Source organism: Ascaphus truei, chromosome 20 (assembly GCF_040206685.1).
Source record: "Ascaphus truei isolate aAscTru1 chromosome 20, aAscTru1.hap1, whole genome shotgun sequence".
Taxonomy (NCBI): domain Eukaryota; kingdom Metazoa; phylum Chordata; class Amphibia; order Anura; family Ascaphidae; genus Ascaphus; species Ascaphus truei.
Window position 1 is genome coordinate 17,501,180 of NC_134502.1, and position 19,919 is coordinate 17,521,098.

A 19,919-nucleotide genomic window follows, 5' to 3' on the forward strand; every position below is an offset into this window, starting at 1 on the left:
TTAAATTTGCTATATATATATATATATATATATTTTAATAAGAAATATTACTATAAAGCCATACTTTACTTTCAGCATAACCATAATACTGAGAGTGATCAAAGGAAGGGAGTGTGGCTGCTACACAGATGGATTTACAGCACAGATCTGGCATGTATGACCTATACTACCGTTTGCACTTTTTTTTATTCATTTGACTCAATTGCCTGTTTGCCTGTGGACATTGATTATAGGGTCAACACGAAGAGAGCATTCTCTGAGACTTTTCGTTTGCCCATATTTTCACCCAACACGTCCCCCATTGGGTTGTGATCTTTGTGCTAATTATACCTGTGATTGTGTTACTCTCAGTCAATTTCTAGTCTTGTACATTTATTCTGGTTGAAGTTTCAGTTGTAATTATACCATTGTTATTTTTATGGTGGGAGACATATGTGGTTTGGGCTCAGGGAAGTACCACGTGTTCCTCTTTTGAGGATCCGTGGGAACGGGCCTGAGGAATGGGCACCCCGCCCCGAAACATTGCCCCTCTTATTCCATCACATCAGCTCCTTTTTGCCATTTTTGGCATTTCCCCTTATTTTTTCTTTCCCTGTTTTCCCCTTTTTCACACTGCCATGCCTCCTCCGCATGCCAATTAGGTATATTTCTGGGGTTATATCTTTTATCGCTAGATGTATGTAGCCTTGTAGCATCCATTCACTGTATATACTGCATACTAGTGTTTCGTTATAATACAAATTCTTTATTTTGACATATCTCAGTGTTGAATCATCATTTTGACATTTATGTATTCTTGCTCCTTTTCTTTTTGAGTGCTGGGAACACCCACCAATTCACTTACACACACATGAGCTACATCAATAGATCCGGGCGGTCATTATGGACGCAACTGTCTTAATCCTAAATTTGAGCGACAAATGGATATCTGTCCCTTAGGCTACGCTTGTAGTGCCGGCGACGTGACAGTGAAGTCAGGCTGCGGTCGATGGAAAAATCAAATTGAGATGACTTTCAGCAATCGCCCGTATGATCAACTTTCTTAATTCCCATGCTCTCCTGGACCCTTTACAATCTGGCTTTCGTACAGCTCACTTAACGGAGACTGTCCAAACTAAAGTAGTCAATGATCTTCATGAAGCCAAATCCCAAGGTAATTTTTCCCTACCTATCCTACTTGGTCTCACTGCTGCCTTCGATACTGGCGATCGCTCTCTTCTCCTTCATATTTTACACTCTCTTGGTATCCGTAACCAAACTATTCTGGTTCTATTCATCCCTCTCCCGTGGCACATTTTATGTCTCTGTTGCTAACATGTGTTCGTCTCCGGTCTCTTGGTGTACCTCAGGGCCCTGTTCTGGGTCACACACAATCACTTGGTGACCTTATCAACACTTTTGGCTTTAGGTATCATCTCTATGCAGATGGTATGCAGATATATCTATCAACCCCTACCCTCACACCTGCAATCCAGTCCCAAGTCTCTGATTGCCCCCTGGCTATGTCCTTGTGGATGGTGCTCCGCTTCCTTAAACCTAATGTCTAAAACTGAGCTCCTCATATTTCCCCCTAAATCTGGCCTATTATCTCCTTTTTCCATCACTGTAAATGGTACTACCATCTATCCTGTCACCAAAGCATGTTGCCCAGGTGTGACATTTGACTCCTCCCTTTCCTTCTCCATTCACATTCACGCCCCCATGGCTCAAATTTTTGCTTCTTCCTCCGTAACATTGCCATGATCCGTCCTTTCCTCTGTCAATATACTGCTAAAACTCTAATGCATGACTTTATCCTCTCCCGCCTTGATTACTGTAGTACTTTGCAATCTATCCAAAATTCAGCTACTAGAATAATTTCACTTTCTCCCACGACAGCCTCTGCTCATCTCCTTAAATCCCTCTCCTGGCTTCCAATCAAGTTTCGGATTAACTAGAAAGTTCTCTTTTTTACCTTCAAGGTTCTCCACTCATATGCTGCTCCCTACATATAGGAAAACAGAAAGTGAATCCCTGTGCTTCTCCCTTTGGGATAGCAATAAATGGGGAATATATATATATGGTGTAAAAATCTATAAGATAAAGGAGACTTTTGGTTTACATCCTTTGATCAAATAATGCCAAGCCTGCTAACCATGTTAAGGTAAGTCTCTATAGCAGGTCCCTACATTTTTAGCACTGCCACCTACTGCATTTATTCCCTCACCTGCTGTCTCTGTAAGTCTCCCACAGTAAAATCCTCCAAAGCAAAGAAGGATGCACCCCAGAGGTCTTAATATAAAGGGTGTTTTAATCCACAGAGATCGACGTTTCGGTCAAATACACTAACCTTTGTCAAGGTAATGTGGTGTGCATACAATGCACCTTATATACAGTATGTGACTAAAGTGAACTGCTTTACGTGATACAGGTGAGACGGAGGCGACTAATTGCCGCCCATAAAAGTGGCGTCATCATACTCACAAGTGCGTCCTCCATCTCCCAAGTATAAGATGAATACTAGTGTGAACACCATTGTCAAGGGTTGATATTCGGCTGGAGTGGATCCTAGTGGCAGGAACAGCAGGGGGCGTGGTTGGGGTCACAAGCAGAGGTCGGAGGCAGGCGGCAGACAGTTTGGTCAGAGTCACAAGCAAATATCGGAGGCAGGCGGCAGATAGCATGGTCGGGGTCACAAGCGGAGGTCGGAGGCAGGCGGCAGATAGCATGGTCGGGGTCACAAGCGGAGGTCGGAGGCAGGCGGCAGATAGCATGGTCAGGGTCACAAGCAGAGGTCATCAACGAGGAGACTGGAACAGGATAATAGCAATAGCAACAGCAGGAGCTGAGGAACCAGTGTAAACGGGCACTTGCAGACAGGAAGAGGAAGTTTATATAGGCAGGCTGAGAGTAGAGCACAGGTGCAGAGGTGTCAGGTTACAGGGTCTAGAATGTTCCTTGAGAGAGCTAGCAGAGCAGCAGCAATCCCGGTGGACAAGTATGGGTACTGCAGGCTTAGAACATGACATTACTGCCCCCTCCGATCCTTCCTAAGCTTGTCTGGATATCTCCGGTGGAAAGCTCTGACTAGTCGTGTGGCATGTACTGTACAAAATCTTTGGGTTCCAAGGACCTCTCCTCTGGGCCTTAGCCCCCCCAGTGGACCAGATACTGTAGTCTCCCTCGGTGTAACCTGGAGTCCAAAATTCTCTCCACAATGAATTCTTCTTCGTTATCCACTAAGACAGGATCGGAAGAGGAAGACTTCGTCCAGGAAATGGATTCTCTCTGAATGGTTTCAGCAGAGAGATGTTAAAAACCGGGTGTATTTTAATAGCCTCTGGGAGTTCTAATCTAAAGGACACTGGATTTATCAATGCAGAAATGCGGAATGGCCCAATGTATTCTTGTCCCAATTCGATGGTTGGAACTTTCAATCGTAAATTTCTCGTTGAAAGCCAGACCCTATTCTCACCGTGAAAACTCTGGGGAGGGTCTGCGGTGTTGGTCTGCTGCTCTTTTTTACCGTACTTGAGCCTCACAAAGTGTCTCTTGGAGGGTCACCTGGACGTCTCGCAGAATCTCAAGTTTCTCCGTAACTTCCGGAATTGGACCCGAAGATGGAAAACGAGGAATAAAGGTAGGATGAAATCCAAAGTTTGAGAAGAATGGACTCTTTTGTGTCGATGAATGGTGTGAGTTGTTGTACGAAAATTCAGCTAGAGGTACAAAGTCAATCCAGTCATCCTGGAGGTGGCACACAAAACACCGTAAGTATTGTCCTTTTGGCCTGGCCATTCGATTATGGATGATAGCCAGACGATAAATTTAACCGAATTCCTAGAGAGGAACAGAAAGTTCTCCAAAATCTTGAAGTGAATTGCACCCCTCTAACAGATACGATTTCATCTGGAGCCCCGTGAAGCCGGAATACCTCTTTCAAGATCAACTTGGTTCTCTGGTCTGCAGAAGAGAGATTCTGTGCAGCAATGAAGTGAGACATCTTTGTAAGTCGATCCACTACTACAAGAATGGTATTATCTCTACTTGATCTGGCTAGGTCAACAATAAAATCCATTGATATGGACCCCCAAGGACGAGTAGGAATTGGAAGAGGCTGTAGCAAACCCACAAGAAATGCTTGAGCAGTCTTGGTCCTAGAACAGGTCTCACAGGAGTGGACATAGCCTTTAACATCTTGTGTTATTTTAGGCCACCAAAAAGAGCGGGACAACAGTTCCTGTGCCTTGAGGACACCTGGGTGACCAGTGGGTCAGGAGTCGTGCATTCATTGGAGCACCTCTAATCTTAACTCCCTAGGGACGAACAGACGGTCCTTACAGTTCAACAGACATTCCCTTAGAAATAGTTCAGCTTCTGGTGGAGGTTTATTAAGAAAAGGGTCGTTTGAGTAGGCTCCCTTAACTCGTGCGAGGTGGTTGACGATGTGTTTCCTCCTCGATTATAATAGGGACCACGAGGTGTGGATGCAGAAAAGGAGGGATACCTTTATTTTGAGAACCAGTCTTTGAAATGGTGTGCAGCTGATTTCTCCTAGGGCTCTGGAAAGAAGACCGCCTGGACTTATTTGGGCAATCGTCGAGATAGTGTCCTCCATTTCTGCAATACAAACAGAGATCTTCTGTTCGGCGTCTATTCCTTTCTCCAGTTGAAATAGGTCCCCTTAATATGTTTACTTGCATCGGCTGTTCCTTGGTCTCCCTGGAAAGCCTTGGGGTGCTGACATTTCTGACCCCGGAGTTGTTTGGCATGAACCCGTCTCTCCCATCATCTTTCTGTAAGCCTTCGATCGATTTGAATGCATAAACGAACAAATTTCTCAAACCCCTCTGGAGGCACCATCCTGGTCAGTTAGTCTTTAATTTGCTTAGAGAGACCCGGCCGAAAATGATATCTCTGGGTGGCCTCATTCCACTCAGTATCGGTAACCGATCTGCGGAACTCAGCAGCGTACTCAGCTGTTGAACGTCTTCCTTGCCGAAGACTGTTCAGAGTTGCCTCAGTTGTTGCACTACGGTTTGGGTCATCAAAAATCAGACTCATGGCTTCGATAAATCCCTCCAGATCCCTTAGTAGTGGGCTATCCTGTTCTAACATAGGGGAGACCCAAGCAAGGGCCTCATCTTTGAGCAGGGTGATGATCAGTCCAACCTTAGCTTCGTCGGTATTATAGATGGTGGGCTGGAGCTTAAACACAAGACTGCATTGATTAAGGAAATCCCGTAATTATTGTTTTTTCCCCCAAAAAAATTCCAGAAGGAGTACACGGGGCGCGTTTTGCACAGGCACAGTGTTTTGAACAGATTTTGCGGCGATTAAAGCTGCACATAGTTCACGGTTTTCAGCTTCTGCGGCGGCGGCTCGTTCGTCAGAGCGGACGGAAATTTCTTCCAAGCGGGCGACACGTTGCCGTCGCCTCCGCAATTGGAGAGACAGCCGGGGAGAACGCACTCACAGTGGTTCCTACTTACAGGCACAAGTCCGCAGGACTGATCGTGAGCATGATTCCAGTTTTAATTTACACTTGGAGAGTCGATTCCAGTAGGATCTTTTTGAGCGAATACATTCCAGCTCATTTCCAAGCTTTTTAGATTATGCAGCATTCATGTCAATAAATTGTATCCTCAAGGAGTTTTTCTAATGCCACACCGCATTGGTCAGCATTTGTTCAATCCAAGTTACAGATATCTCCTTAAGTGTCATAGGTAATGCACCATTGGTGCTTTGCGTGTTTTTTCTTTTTCCACATATCTTCATGATTGGATTTGACTACGACAAGAAACGCTCGGACACTAGAAATTGGCGAATCATACCTGGAATCATCTAAGGGTTTGGTTGGCTTAATATACTCTTCTTTAGGACTGCCATCACCGGTGCCATATAGGTCATTTGTAAGATTAATCAAACCAAATGCTGGGTCCTGATTGTTGCCTCCTACACCAGCCCACTACAACATGACGAAGAAATCTTATTTGCGAAACGCGTTGTTCCTTGCCGGTTCTCGTAGTTTGGACACAGGCAGCCACCGTACTTTCGACAAGGATCCCTGGTACCGGTTCCGCAGACGGAAGCGCCCGCGGGGGTTCACCGGGAGGCGGAGGACCTGTCTGAACGATCCGGAGCTGCCTTGTGCTTTTTATAGTGTGAGTGTCTACATTTTTATTATATAATAAATTGTGTTACATGTTAACTCTGGCTCTGCCCATTCTCTTTACCTGGGACTGCGGGAGAGGTGCCACTCGTTCACTACATCCACACCTGACCCATTGGAGGAATCAGCTGAGAGGAGGGCCTATACATCAAAACCCAAAGATTTATCTGAATGAAGGGGCTCACACACGGCCGTGTGAGTACTAATTCTATTTTCATATAGTGCCACCCCCCACTGGTATATGCGTGTTGGGATTATTCCCTGATTTACATTGTATTGTCTTTTGTATTTTTGCATTGGGAGATCTACAATTTGCGCTGACCATTATCCTACAGTATACCTACACTACAACATTGTGTCCGCAATGATTAGTCCCCACATACAGCAAGCAACTTGTAACAATCGATTTGGAACGGCCTGTGCGGGAGCATACGAGATGCAACGATGCAAAACGCGCCGCCACTCAAGTGTCGAGATGACACCGGTGGAATAGTGATTCATTCAAAACGTAATGGCATCACGAATAAGACATCATGCCTAGAAGAGAAAGGGTATTGCTGTATGATGTCCGCATTAAGCAGTTGTCACCTCTGTCATTCATATACAGGGTTGCCACCACTCCGGGTTTGACCCGGAGACTACGGGTTTTGGCCACATATCTCCGGGCTATGAGTTTACCTAGTAAACCTCCGGGTGGCAGCGTTCGGCGGCGGCATCCGCGGCGTCCTCCCGGCATCTTCCCCTTCAACTCCTGTCAATATCGCCGCACGACGTCAAATATCACCGCGTTGCCATGTCAACGGGAACGTGACAGCATCACGTAACGCTCGTTGCCATGATAACGTGATGCTGCGTGACGTCATCACGTGGTGCCGCGCTGCCATGACAACATGACGCCTCGGCGCCATAAGGCGTCCCGTTGTCATGGCAACTTTACGTCACGTAGTGTCCCACTGTCATGGCAACGCCGTGCCGCCATATTGACGGGTTGCAGGGGGAGATGACGGGAGATGAAGGTAATCGCTAAATTTTAAAATGTTGTCTCCGGGTTAGCCTTCTGTAGAAGGTGGCAACCCTGCTCCTATATGATATAATAAGCACTGAACCTTACTCCTTCTGAGCTCAAGTCTCTGCTTAGTTGACCTGAATATATATTCTCTAGGTTCCATGAGTGTGTTAATCTCCCAACATTCCACTTAGAGTGTAAGCTCTCCGGGGCAGGGATTTCCTTTCCTGTTGTCTGATTTGATGTTTGTTGCACTTTTTTGTATTATAATTCCCTGTATTGCATTGTCTCTTTTCTAAAGCAAGTCGTAATGCTCTGTCTCCTGTTCAGTTCTCCTCCTGTTATCTGTTCGTTACCTTAGCAAACCCCTCCCTCTACCCCACAGGCTTTGGGCCGTTCCAATTCCCCCGTCACTTGGTTCAGGCCAAGCTATTTCCTTCGGAGCAGGTGTGGTAGTCCAGCCTTTTTTGAGAGCTTGCTGCCTCTGCTAAAGTTCTCCCAACTGCCCTCCCTGTGAGAGAGCTTAGTTTCTTACCTAATCCTTATTTTTATACACCCGCACGTTTTCACCCCCTTTTATTTCTGTTTGTTATGAGAAATACTCCAGAAATGAAGAAGACTCCCTTTTGTATAGGAGAAAGGAATTGAGTAAACTGCCTGGTCTCAACTCATCAGCCACAGTCAACCTGGGACCCTTTGGGCGCCATATCGATAGAGATATACATACGTGCATCATACAAGGTCACAGAACGACCTTCACGCCTGCGGCGCACGTTTTATGGATGGCACGTAGTGCTTTCTGGCACTGAAAATTTGAATGCGGAACAAAAAGTCTAATATGATCTTAGTACAGATGTAGCGAGACTTACTGACCCAGGTGCCATGAACGAACAAGCAAAAAGTCTGTGGCGCCCGGGGCAGTCTCTGCTGCGATGGAGCTGCAGGAGGGGGGGGTGGTCCATGCTTCTGAATGTGTTAATCCTTCGGTGCCGTCCCCACGTGGCTGCGGCACAGAGGACACTGAGCTATGCTACATCTGTGCATGCAGTAGGCCGCCTAAACCAGGCGTGCTGAACTCCTGTCCGCAAGGCCCCCCCCCCCCCCAATGGGTCAAGTTTCAAGGATATCCCAGCTTCACCCCTGTGGTTCAGTCTTTGACTGAGCCCCTGATTGAGCCACCTGTGGTGAAGCTGGGATATCCTTGAAACCTGACCTGTTGGGGGGTCTTGAGGACTGGAGTTCAACACCACTGTCCTAGACCACCAACAAAGGTCTAGGGCGTTCCATGGCTTCTGTTCCATGATCAACTTCATGTCAGGCAGAAATCTGGGTGCTGTATATAAACAAACAGTCAGGATATAAAGCAGGGCAAGTACAGTGGAAGTGAATGCAACATTCTCCATTGTGATCTGGAGGAGGGTTGCAAAATATTGTAAAGCACCTTAATGGGAGAAGCAGAGCTGTGCCTAAATAGCATAACTCTCTGTGGTTATCTAGTAGGTTAGTAGTGTATCACACATAGAATGCAATGTGTACAGAATATAAGCAGTGCCAGCCTCTCACTCATACACACACACTGTAGTTCCAGCCTGCCCCTCACACACACACGGCAGTGCCAGCTTCTACAGTAACTCACACACTGCAGTGCCAGCTTCTCACTCACACACTGCAGTGCCAGCTTCTCACTCACACACACTGCAGTGCCAGTCTATCACTCACACACACTGCAGTGCCAGCTTCTCACTCACACACACTGCAGTGCCAGTCTCTCACTCACACACACTGCAGTGCCAGCTTCTCACTCACACACACTGCACTGCCAGTCTCTCACTCACACACTGCAGTGCCAGCTTCTCACTCACACACGCTGCAGTGCCAGCCTCTCACTCACACACACACACACAGTAGTACCAGCCTCCCCCTCATACACACACTGTAGTGCCAGCCTCCCCCTCTCACACACACACACTGCAGTGCCAGCCTCCCCCTTACACACACTGCAGTGCCAGCCTCCCCCTCACACACACACTGCAGTGCCAGCCTCCCCACACACACTGCAGTGCCAGCCTCCCCTTCACACACACACTGCAGTGCCAGCCTACCCACACACACTGCAGTGCCAGCCTCCCCTTCACACACACACTGCAGTGCCAGCCTCCCCTTCACACACACACTGCAGTGCCAGCCTCCCCACACACACTGCAGTGCCAGCCTCCCCTTCACACACACACTGCAGTGTCAGCCTCTCACTCATACACACACTACAGTGCCAGCCTCCCACGCATACACACTGGAGTGCCAGCCTCTCACTCACACACACACTACAGTGCCAGCCTCCCCACACACACACTGGAGTGCCAGCCTCTCACTCACACACACACTACAGTGCCAGCCTCCGCCTCACCTTCTGTGCCACCTGGTTGACCCACGGAGAGGTGCAGTTACTCAGATCGGGGCCACGTGGGTTCCAGACTCCCAATGTTGGCAGACAGAGGAACGAGGCGATGCCTGCCAGGAAGAAGGGGTGGAGGGAATTAACAATAGCGTGAATTAGTGTGTGTGTGTGAAAATTAGTGTATGTGAATTAGTGTATGTATGTGAATTACATTGTGTGTGTATTAGCTCTTGTATATGAATTAACAAGAATGTGCAAATTAATGTGTTCATGACAATTAGTATGAATTAGTTTAAGTGTGAATTATCGAGTGCGTGTGAATAATCGAGTGCTTTTGAAGTATCGAGTGCGTGTGATTTATCGAGTGCGTGTGAATTATAGGTGGAGTGAATTATCGAGTGCGTGTGAATTATAGTGCGTGTGATTTATAGTGCGTGTGATTTATCGAGTGCGTGTGAATTATCGAGTGCGTGTGAATTATAGTGCATGTGAATTATAGGTTGAGTGAATTATCGAGTGCGTGTGAATTATAGTGCGTGTGAATTATAGTGCGTGTGAATTATAGTGCGTGTGACTTATCGCGTGCGTGTGACTTATCGAGTGCGTGTGAATTATCGAGTGCGTGTGAAGTATCAAATGCGCGTGAAATATCAAGTGCGCGTGAATTATCTAGTGCGCGTGAATTATTGAGTGCGTGTGAATTATCGAGTACGTGTGAAGTATCGAGTACATGTGAATTATCGAGTGCGTGTGAATTATAGTGCATGTGAGTTATCGAGTGCGTGTGAAGTATCGAGTGCGTGTGAATTATCGAGTGCGTGTGAATTATCAAGTGCGCGTGAATTATCTAGTGCGCTTGAATTATTGAGTGCGTGTGAATTATCGAGTATGTGTGAAGTATCGAGTACATGTGAATTATCGAGTGCGTGTGAATTATAGTGTGTGAATTATAGTGCATGTGAGTTATCGAGTGCGTGTGAAGTATCGAGTGCGTGTGAATTATCGAGTGCGTGTGAATTATCGAGTGCGTGTGAATTATCGAGTTCGTGTGAATTATCGAGTGCGTGTGAATTATCGAGTACGTGTGAATTATCGAGTGCGTGTGAATTATCGAGTGCGTGTGAATTATCGAGTACGTGTGAATTATCGAGTGCGTGTGAATTATCGAGTGCGTGTGAAGTATCGAGTGCGTGTGAAGTATCGAGTGCGTGTGAATTATCGAGTGCGTGTGAATTATCGAGTGCGTGTGAATTATCGAGTGCGTGTGAACGAGCCCGGCCCGTCCCCTCCTCACCTCGTGTTCCCTTGGGACAGGGCCTTTCCACCAGCATGCCTTGCTGCGTGGCCGGCCACTGGACCCGCCTCTCCTCACGCGGGTTACAGAAGAGCTCCGGGTGCGAGTGCTGGTTGGAAGGGGGAGGGCGGCGGGTCCCGGGAGTGGGGGGATCATGTCCCACCTGGTTTATTGCCCCCACCGGGTGCGTGGTGAGAGGAGGGCGACGGGCAGTGGTGGTGGCTGAGGGGGGAGTGGTGACCGTCAGTGGGGGTGGGGGAAGGGTGACAGTGACCACTAGGGGGGTGGGTGTGACGGGGCCTGAGACGGAGAAGAGAAGGGGGGTAGGAAAGTGCGAGAGCGATTCAAATCAAGAGGGAGGGGGGGCAGGGAAGATGGGGTTGGGTGAGATGGGAGAGAAAGTGAGGGATGGAGGGACAAAGATGTAGAGAGAAGGAAAGACTGTAAGTACTCCTGGAAACAGCCACCTCCTCTCAGTCCTCTCCTCCCCTTTCCTCCTCTTCTCTCTGTCCTCCCCCTTTTCTTCCCTCTTGTATCCTTCCCTCCTCTCTCCCTTCACTGCCACTTATCTACCTGTCTCCCTTGCCTCCTCCCCAACCCTCCTCTCTCCCCCTCCCCTCTCCTCTTTCCCACCCTTGCCTCTTTCTCTCTCTCTCTCTACCTTCCATCTATCCCCCCCTCTCTCCATTTCCCCTTTCTCTCTTCCCATATTTCCCCTTCCCCCGCTCCCCTATCTCGATCCCACTTCTGCCCCCAACTCACCTTCCGCCGGGTCTGGCGGGCCGAACTTCAGCGCGTAGCGCACCAGGAAGTAGTTGTTCCACACGTACAGCTGCCCATCCCTCGGGTTGTAATCCACAGACGACACATATTGGTAAGGGTTGGGGAAGTCCAAGCCTGTGGCCCCTGCTCCCGTTGCCCCCAGTAGCTCCTCACGGTTCCGATGTGTGTTGAAGGCGTACTCCAGCCTGTTTCCCGCAGACTCGCTATCATCGTCCACGTACACCGACCTCAACACATAGAGGACCCCACACGCCATGAACGCGTTGGATGCTGAACGCTTATCATACGTGGTCTCCCATGTACCCTCGAACCGTAGCGTGTATGGGTTTAGTTGGCTGATCACCAGTCGGCCGCTGTTGCCCTCTGTGGCATAGATGACCCACAGGCCGTTCTCATCCACAGCCAGGTCAATGTCAGTCTTCCCGCCCCACCGGTAAGGGGAGGTGTCGTGGTAGTTGGCTGTGGAAATTATGGCCTCTCCGCTTTTGATCCGTGTCCGCAAGTCATACTTGACGATGTTGCGCGTACGCTCCTTGTTGTAGAAGGCGGCGCCATCATAGACCACAAATCCCGTGCCGTCCACACGGCTGGGGAGGCGGTACGTGGTGGTATGGCGGCCAGCAGCATAGTCCTCCCATGTGGCATACTCCGTCAGGGTGTCGGTTCGGTAGGGGATCCATGGCATGACGTAGAGGCGCTCACCGGCCTGCAGAGGGTCTCGGCACCATGCTCCAGATTGGTGCTCAGACTCATGAGTGGACGTGGGTTCCAGGATTTCCTGTAGGGTGCCCGGACAGACGAAAACTGGAGGAGAGCGGGAGGAGAGAGGGGGAGGAAGGAGAAAAGGGGAAGCGAAGGAGGAGAGAGGGAAGTGAGAATATGTGAGAGGGTATGGGTGGTAAGGGGAGGGTGAGATGGGAGGGAGGAGAGAAGGCAGGCAAGAGAGAAAGACAAGGGGGAGAAAGAGAAAGCAGGAGAGAGGGGAGGCGAGAAGGGGGAAAGAGTGAGAGGAGCGAAGGGGGAGAGATAGAATATGAGAGGGGAGGGAGAGAATGAGAAGGGTAGGAAGGAGAGAGAGCGAGGAAGGAGAGGGAGGGGGTGGAAGGGGAGAGAGAGAGAAGATTTTGGTCAGCCTAGTGGTCCCTCTGCTCCCCATGTTAATACCCTGTGATCATAGGATGAGTCTGGGGGAGGGTGAGGGGGGGTATGACAGGAAGGGAGAAGATTAAGAGAGAGAGAATCAGAAGCAAACACCCTCTCCTAACATCCCATCCATCCAGCACACACCCCCACACTAGGACCCAAACAGCGGCTCTCTGGCTCTCTCTTCTCTTTCTTAGAGCTGTCTCTTTCCCTGCCACCTCCCAGTCTTCATTTTCTGTGTCCTGTGTTGCCTCAATCTCTCACTCTCTGTCCTCAGAGCTGTCTCCTCCCTACGCCCAAGGTCTCCTGCCACTAGGAACTGTCTCACTCCCACAATAAGGAGCCATCTACCCCCAACCCCCACCCTCAGTAGGTGTCTCTCAACCCTGGAAGCGGTCTCTCCCCTGTAGTTTCTTCTCTCTTCCAGGAGCTATATCTAACCCCTTGAATCTCTCTAGCCTGTAGAAGCTGTCTCTCCAACCCCATAAGCTGTGTCTTGGCCCCAGGAGCTGTCTCTTGCATGATGAAGCTCCTTCTCACCTCTAGAAGTGGTCTCCTCCCCCCAGGAGTTGTGGATTACCCCTAAAAGCTGTTTCTTGCCCCCCTCCCTATCACTCTGTTCTCCCCGTTTCCATAAAAACAGATCACGCCCAGGTATTATTGCATTGACAATGTTGTTGGGGGTGGAGGGGGAATAAAAAAAAATGGAGGTCACATGGCTCTCTTTCAGCCAATTACGAAGCAGGGGCGAGTGGCCCTGCCCCCGAAGATCCTGTCGCTGCCGGGTCGGCTTCCTGCAAGCTGATTGGGTTAGAGGGAGCTGGAATCTGATAGGCCGGCCAGGAGGTATGAGGTGGGAAAGAGACCTGCTGTGGTGCATCGTGGGTAAGATATACAAATGAGCCTGGCATCCACTGTCCTGATAGGGGGAAATATTGATTAAGTAACAGAATCCCCTTTATAAGAACAACCGCCGACATGCCCCTTCCTATAAGAGGAACCTGTTATAAGAACACCCCCATTTATAAGAACATCTCACAGCCCTAACGTGCCCCTTCCTACAGGGGGTCCCCCGGTTATGAATACAGCCATTTATAAGAACATCTCTTAGCCCAAATGTGCCCCTTCCTGTAAGGGAACCTCTGTTATAAGAACACCCTCTTTATAAGGACATTACACAGCCCTGACGTGCCTATTACTATAAGGAAGCCGGTTATAGGAACCCCCCCTTTAAAAAAACGTCTCCTCACAGTCCCAATGTACCCTTTACTAAAAGAACAGCTCCCTGCCCCCGCCATGCACCTTCCTATAAGGAAATCCACTCAAAGAACACCACCTTATAAGAACATCCTCTCACAATGCCAATGTGCCCGGCCCGATATTTGGAACCCTTGCTATAAGAACACTCCCTTTATAAGAACATCTAACAGCCCCCCCATGCTCCTTCCTATAACAGAATACTGGTTATAAAAACACCATCTTTATAAGAACATCTCCTCACCGCCCAACCTTCCCCCTTTCTATGGGGGGAAACCTCTGGTATAAGAACACCCCCCCCCCCCCCTGGCTTGTTAGAATATCTAGCAGCCCTAATGGGGTTTCCTATAACTGGGGTCCCCTTATAGGAAGGGGCAAGTCGTGTCTGTGAGATGTTCTTATAAAAGGTTTTTTTCTTCTTCTTATAACAGGGTTCCCCTTCTGAGAAGGGGATGTGAGGTGTCCTTAAAAGGGGGGCGTTCTTGTAATATTGGCCCTTCTTATAAGAAGGGGGACATTGTGGCTGTCAGATGTTCTTATAAAGGAGATGTTATTATAAGGGGGGGGGGGGATTTAGATCGCCGATAAGTGAAGAGACGCAAAACTATGTGAGTTAATCCCAATGAGACCTGCAGAGAGAAGACTGAGTGAGTGAGCGCCGGGGGGTGAGTGATTGCCTGAGTGAGGATACGTTGACTAGCATTGTAAACTTAACGTTGTCACCAACTCTTCAGGTGTCACATGTGCTGTAGAGTGAAACAGACAGAATGGAGATTTAGGTTCCATGGAGTCTGTTGCTCTACCCGCCAGCACCCGCAGGGTGTCACAGTGACAGACATACAACCGCCCTCATCGCTAGGGAAACAATTACCGCACCGTATCAAAACCCTTGGGTATTCTGAAAGTCTCTATTATACCCCTATTATAGCGGTTATATAGAGCAATAAACAGGGTTATAGGGAGCGGGTGTATGGGGCAATAGGAGGAGTTATAGGGAGCGGGTGTATGGAACAATAGGAGGAGTTATAGGGAGAGGTTATATGGGGCAATAGGAGGAGTTATAGGGAGAGGTTGTATGGGACAATAGGAGGGGTTATAGGGAGAGGTTATATGGGGCAATAGGAGGAGTTATTGGGAGGGTTTATATGGGGCAATAGGAGGGGTTATAGGGAGCGGTTTATATGGAGATATAGGAGGAGTTATAGGGAGGGGTTATATGGGGCAATAGGAGGAGTTATAGGGAGCGGTTATATGGGGTAATAGGAGGAGTTATAGGGAGCGGTTATATGGAGCAATTGGAGGAGTTATAGGGAGAGGTTATATGGGGCAATAGGAGGAGTTATAGGGGTAGGTTATATGGGGTAATAGGAGGAGTTATAGCGAGGGTTTATATGGGGCAATAGGAGGAGTTATAGGGAGAGGTTATATGGAGTAATAGGAGGAGTTATAGGGAGGGGTTATATGGAGTAATAGGAGGAGTTATAGGGAGAGGTTATATGGAGTAATAGGAGGAGTTATAGGGAGAGGTTATATGGAGTAATAGGAGGAGTTATAGGGAGCGGTTTATATGGAGCAATAGGAGGAGTTATATGGAGTAATAGGAGGAGTTATAGGGAGGGGTTATACGATTAATAGGAGGAGTTATAGGGAGGGGTTATATGGGGGTAATATGAGGAGTTATAGGGAGGGGTTATATGGAGTAATAGGAGTTATAGGGAGGGGTTAAATGGAGTAATAGGAGGAGTTATAGGGAGGGATTATACGGAAAATTAGGAGGAGTTATAGGGAGAGGTTATATAGAGTAATGAGGAGTTATAGGGAGCGGTTATATGGGGTAATAGGAGGAATTATAGGGAGAGGTTATATGGGGTAATAGGAGGAGTTATAGGGAGAGGTTATATGGGGTAATAGGAGGAGTTATAGGGAGAGGTTATATGGGGTAATAGGAGGAGTTATAGGGAGAGGTTATATGGAGTAATAGGTGGAGTTATAGGGAGGGGTTATAGGAAAAATTAGGAGGAGTTATAGGGAGCGGTTATATGGGGTAATAGGAGGAGTTATAGGGAGAGGTTATATGGGGCAATAGGAGGAGATATAGGGAGAGGTTATATGGGGTAATAGGAGGAGTTATAGGGAGAGGTTATATGGAGTAATAGGTGGAGTTATAGGGAAGGGTTATAGGGAGTAATAGGTGGAGTTATAGGGAGGGGTTATAGGGAGTAATAGGTGGAGTTATAGGGAGAGGTTATAGGGAAAATTAGGAGGAGTTATAGGGAAAATTAGGAGGAGTTATAGGGAGGGGTTATAGGGAAAATTAGGAGGAGTCTTACATTCTAAACCTCCCCGTTCACATATATAATTAATACACAGATGAAGAGACCAGGAGCAGATTAATGGCGTTAGGAGAACAACACAAAGGAGAGATGTTAGAGGTTAATCATTACGGCAAATGTTGTATGTTACCAGAGGACCCAGGGGACCCCCATCATTCTTCCCACACCTCCCACCCCCCCCCCCCCCGCCTTCCCCCCAAAAAACCCTCCCTCTCTTTCAGCCATCCCCTCAAATCCCGAGGGAGCAGCCATACACCGTGTGAAAAATGTACCCCCTAAATATATATATATATACACACACACACACACACACACACACACACACACACACACACACACACACACACACACACAGATGCAGAGAGACTTACTGTCACCCAGAGCCGAGGACAAACAAGGAAAATGCCGCGATGGCGCTGGGGGTGTCTGTGCATCTGAATGGGACCCCCCCCCCCGTTAATCTTTGGGTGCCGCCGCCCCCCCCCACGAGCAGCCGCGTCACCGAAGATGGTAAGTCTCGCTACAGCTGTATATATGATATATAAATACTATATTTCTATCTATATGTGTCCACATATACACACACACACATTATATATATATATATAATGTAGATAATAAATATTTATGTATGTATTTGTATTTACGAACATGCGTATGTGTGATATATATACACACACACACACTTATGTGTGTACAGGCCCTATAGGCGGCAGACGCATGGGCAGTCGGCAACGTGACGTCTCACAACGCGGCGCTGGAGGAGGAGGGCGGCACCAGGTAAGTGCCCACGGACGCCATTTTTGTAAATCCGACACTGTGTGTGCGTTTATATAAAATTATAAATGTGTGTCTGCGTGTATATATATATACACTCATTAGAGTAGCTGATGTGTGTAAGAGGGGGATCCTATTACAGTCTCTCTCGCGCTCTGTGTGTGTGTGTATGTATATATATATATTTATTTAGAGGGTACATTACACATACAGTGGAAGTGCGACTCCCTGTAACCCCTCCCTGGCCAGAGGGTTACGTGCTGGGCCGGGAAGGGGTTAGAGATCCTTCCTTAAAAAAAAAAAGAAAAGGAAAAAAAGAGAAATTAAAAGAAAAATGAAACAAGAGAAGGAGGGAGAGAGGGAGAGAGAGAGAAGAGAGAGTGACAGAGGGAGAGAGAGAGAGAGAGCAACTGATAGAGAGAAGAGAGAGTGAAAGAGATAGGGAGAGAGGGAGAGAGAGAGCAACTGATAGAGAGAAGAAAGAGTGACAGAGAAAGAGAGAGAAAGAGAGGGAGAGAGTGACAGAGAGAGAGAGAGGGGAGAGAGAGAGCGCGACTGATAGAGAAGAGAGAGCGCGACTGATAGAGAGAAGAGAGAGGAGAGAGCGCGACTGATAGAGAGAAGAGAGAGAGGAGAGAGCGCGACTGATAGAGAGAGTGACAGAGAGGAGAGAGAGAGAGATAGAGGAGAGATTGAGAAAGAGGAGAGAGAGTTATAGCGAGAGAGAGAAAGTGAGAGAGGAGAGCGAGTGAGAGAGAGAGAGGAGAGAGAGAGTGAGAGTGAGAAAGTGAGTGAGAGAGAGAGAGAGAGAGAGAGAGGGTGTGAGAGAGAGGAGAGAGTGTGAGTGTGAGAGAGACAGAGAGAGAGAGAGAGAGAGAGAGAGAGGAGAGAGCTGTGAGGAATAATTGAGGTAGGCCGAAGTTTCTGCAGGTTGCTATGGAAACATGAAGGGATAAGGGGCAGGGGGTGAAGGATGAGAAGGGGGTATGGAAGCTGCAGAGCATCACTTCTACCCTGCCAAAGACCTGCAGAGCATCGCACAGCTGCCCTATACCCTGCCACAGACCTACAGAGCATTGCACTGCTGACCTATACCCTGCCACAGACCTGCAGAGCATCGCACCGCTGACTTATAACCTGCCCGAGATCTGCAGAGCATTGCACCGCTGACTTATAACCTGCCACAGACCTACAGAGCATCGCACCGCTGACCTATATTCTGCCCGAGACCTGCAGAGCCTAGCTCCGCTGACCTATACCCTGCCCGAGATGTGCAGAGCATCACACCGCTGACATATACCCTGCCCGAGATGTGCAGAGCATCACACGCTGACCTATACCCTGCCCGAGATGTGCAGAGCATCACACCGCTGACATATACCCTGCCCGAGATGTGCAGAGCATCACACCGCTGACCTATACCCTGTCACAGACCTTAAGAGCATCACACTGCTGACCTATACCCTGCCACAGACCTGCAGAGCATCGCACCACTGACCTATACCCTGCCACAGACCTGCAGAGCATCACACCACTGACCTATACCCTGCCAGAGATCTGCAGAGCATCACCCTGCTGACCTGCCTGAGATATGCAGAGCATTGCACCGCTGACCTGCCTGAGACCTGCAGAGCATCGCACCGCTGACCTATACCTTGACTGAGATCTGCAGAGTATCACTGACCTATACCCTGCCACAGACCTGCAGAGCATCGCTGACCTATACCCTGCTACAGACCTGCAGAGCATTGCACCGCTGACCATACCCTGCCAAAGTCTGCAGAGCATTGCACCACTAACCTATACCCTGCCATAGACCTACAGCGCATTGAACCACTGACCTATACCCTGCCACAGTCCTGAAGAGCATCGCACTGCTTACTTATACCCTGCCACAGTTCTGCAGAGCGTCGCACTGCTTACTTATACCCTGCCACAGTTCTGCAGAGCCTCGCATGCTTACTTATACCCTGCCACAGTCCTGCAGAGCATCGCACTGCTTACTTATATCCTGCCACAGTCCTGCAGAGCATCGCACTGCTTACTTATACCCTGCCACTGGCCTTTTCCCCAATAAAGTTAGTTAACTTAAGGTTTTTTTTAGCGGTTAGGGTACGGGGGCTTAGGGTAAGGATTTTTAGGGTAATGGGTTTAGGGGATTAGGGTAAGGGCTTAGAGTAGGAGTTTAGGGTATGGGGGATTAGGGTAAGGGCATAGAGTAGGAGTTTAGGGTACGGGGGCTTAGGGTAAGGGGTTAGAGTAGGAGTTTAGGGTTCGGGGGCTTGGGGTAAGGGGTTAGAGTAGGAGTTTAGGGTTCGGGGGCTTAGGGTAAGGGGTTAGAGTATGAGTTTAGGGTACTGGGATTGGGGTAAGGGCTTAGAGTAGGAGTTTAGGGTTCGGGGGCTTGGGGTAAGGGGTTAGAGTAGGAGTTTAGGGTAAGGGTAGGGGCTTGGGGTATGGGGTTAGAGTAGGAGTTTAGGGAACGGGGCTTAGGGTAAGGGGTTAGAGTAGGAGTTTAGGGTAAGGGGGCTTGGGGTAAGGGGTTAGAGTAGGAATTTAGGGTACGGGGATTGGGGTAAGGGGTTAGAGTAGGAGTTTAGGGTTCGGGGGCTTGGGGTAAGGGGTTAGAGTAGGAGTTTAGGGTACGGGGGCTTGGGGTAAAGGGTTAGAGTAGGAGTTTAGGGTACGGGGGATTGGGGTAAGGGGTTAGAATAGGAGTTTAGGGTACGGGGGCTTAGGGTAAGGGGTTAGAGTAGGAGTTTAGGGTACGGGTAGGGGCT

The 19,919-nt window shown here is 48.6% G+C and overlaps 1 protein-coding gene across 5 annotated transcripts in view; it reads right to left on the bottom strand.

Moving 5' to 3' along the window:
* ADGRL1 (adhesion G protein-coupled receptor L1) overlaps positions 1-19,919 on the bottom strand; it is a 257,953-nt gene that overhangs the window by 77,270 nt on the left and 160,764 nt on the right. For all 5 annotated transcript variants that reach the window (XM_075577354.1, XM_075577353.1, XM_075577351.1 and 2 more), the window contains 3 exons: positions 11,609-12,433; positions 10,847-11,146; positions 9,562-9,665 (listed from right to left, as the gene is read on the bottom strand). In XM_075577354.1, coding sequence (XP_075433469.1) covers positions 9,562-9,665; positions 10,847-11,146; positions 11,609-12,433 — 1,229 coding nt within the window. The remainder of the gene's footprint in view (positions 1-9,561; positions 9,666-10,846; positions 11,147-11,608; positions 12,434-19,919) is intronic.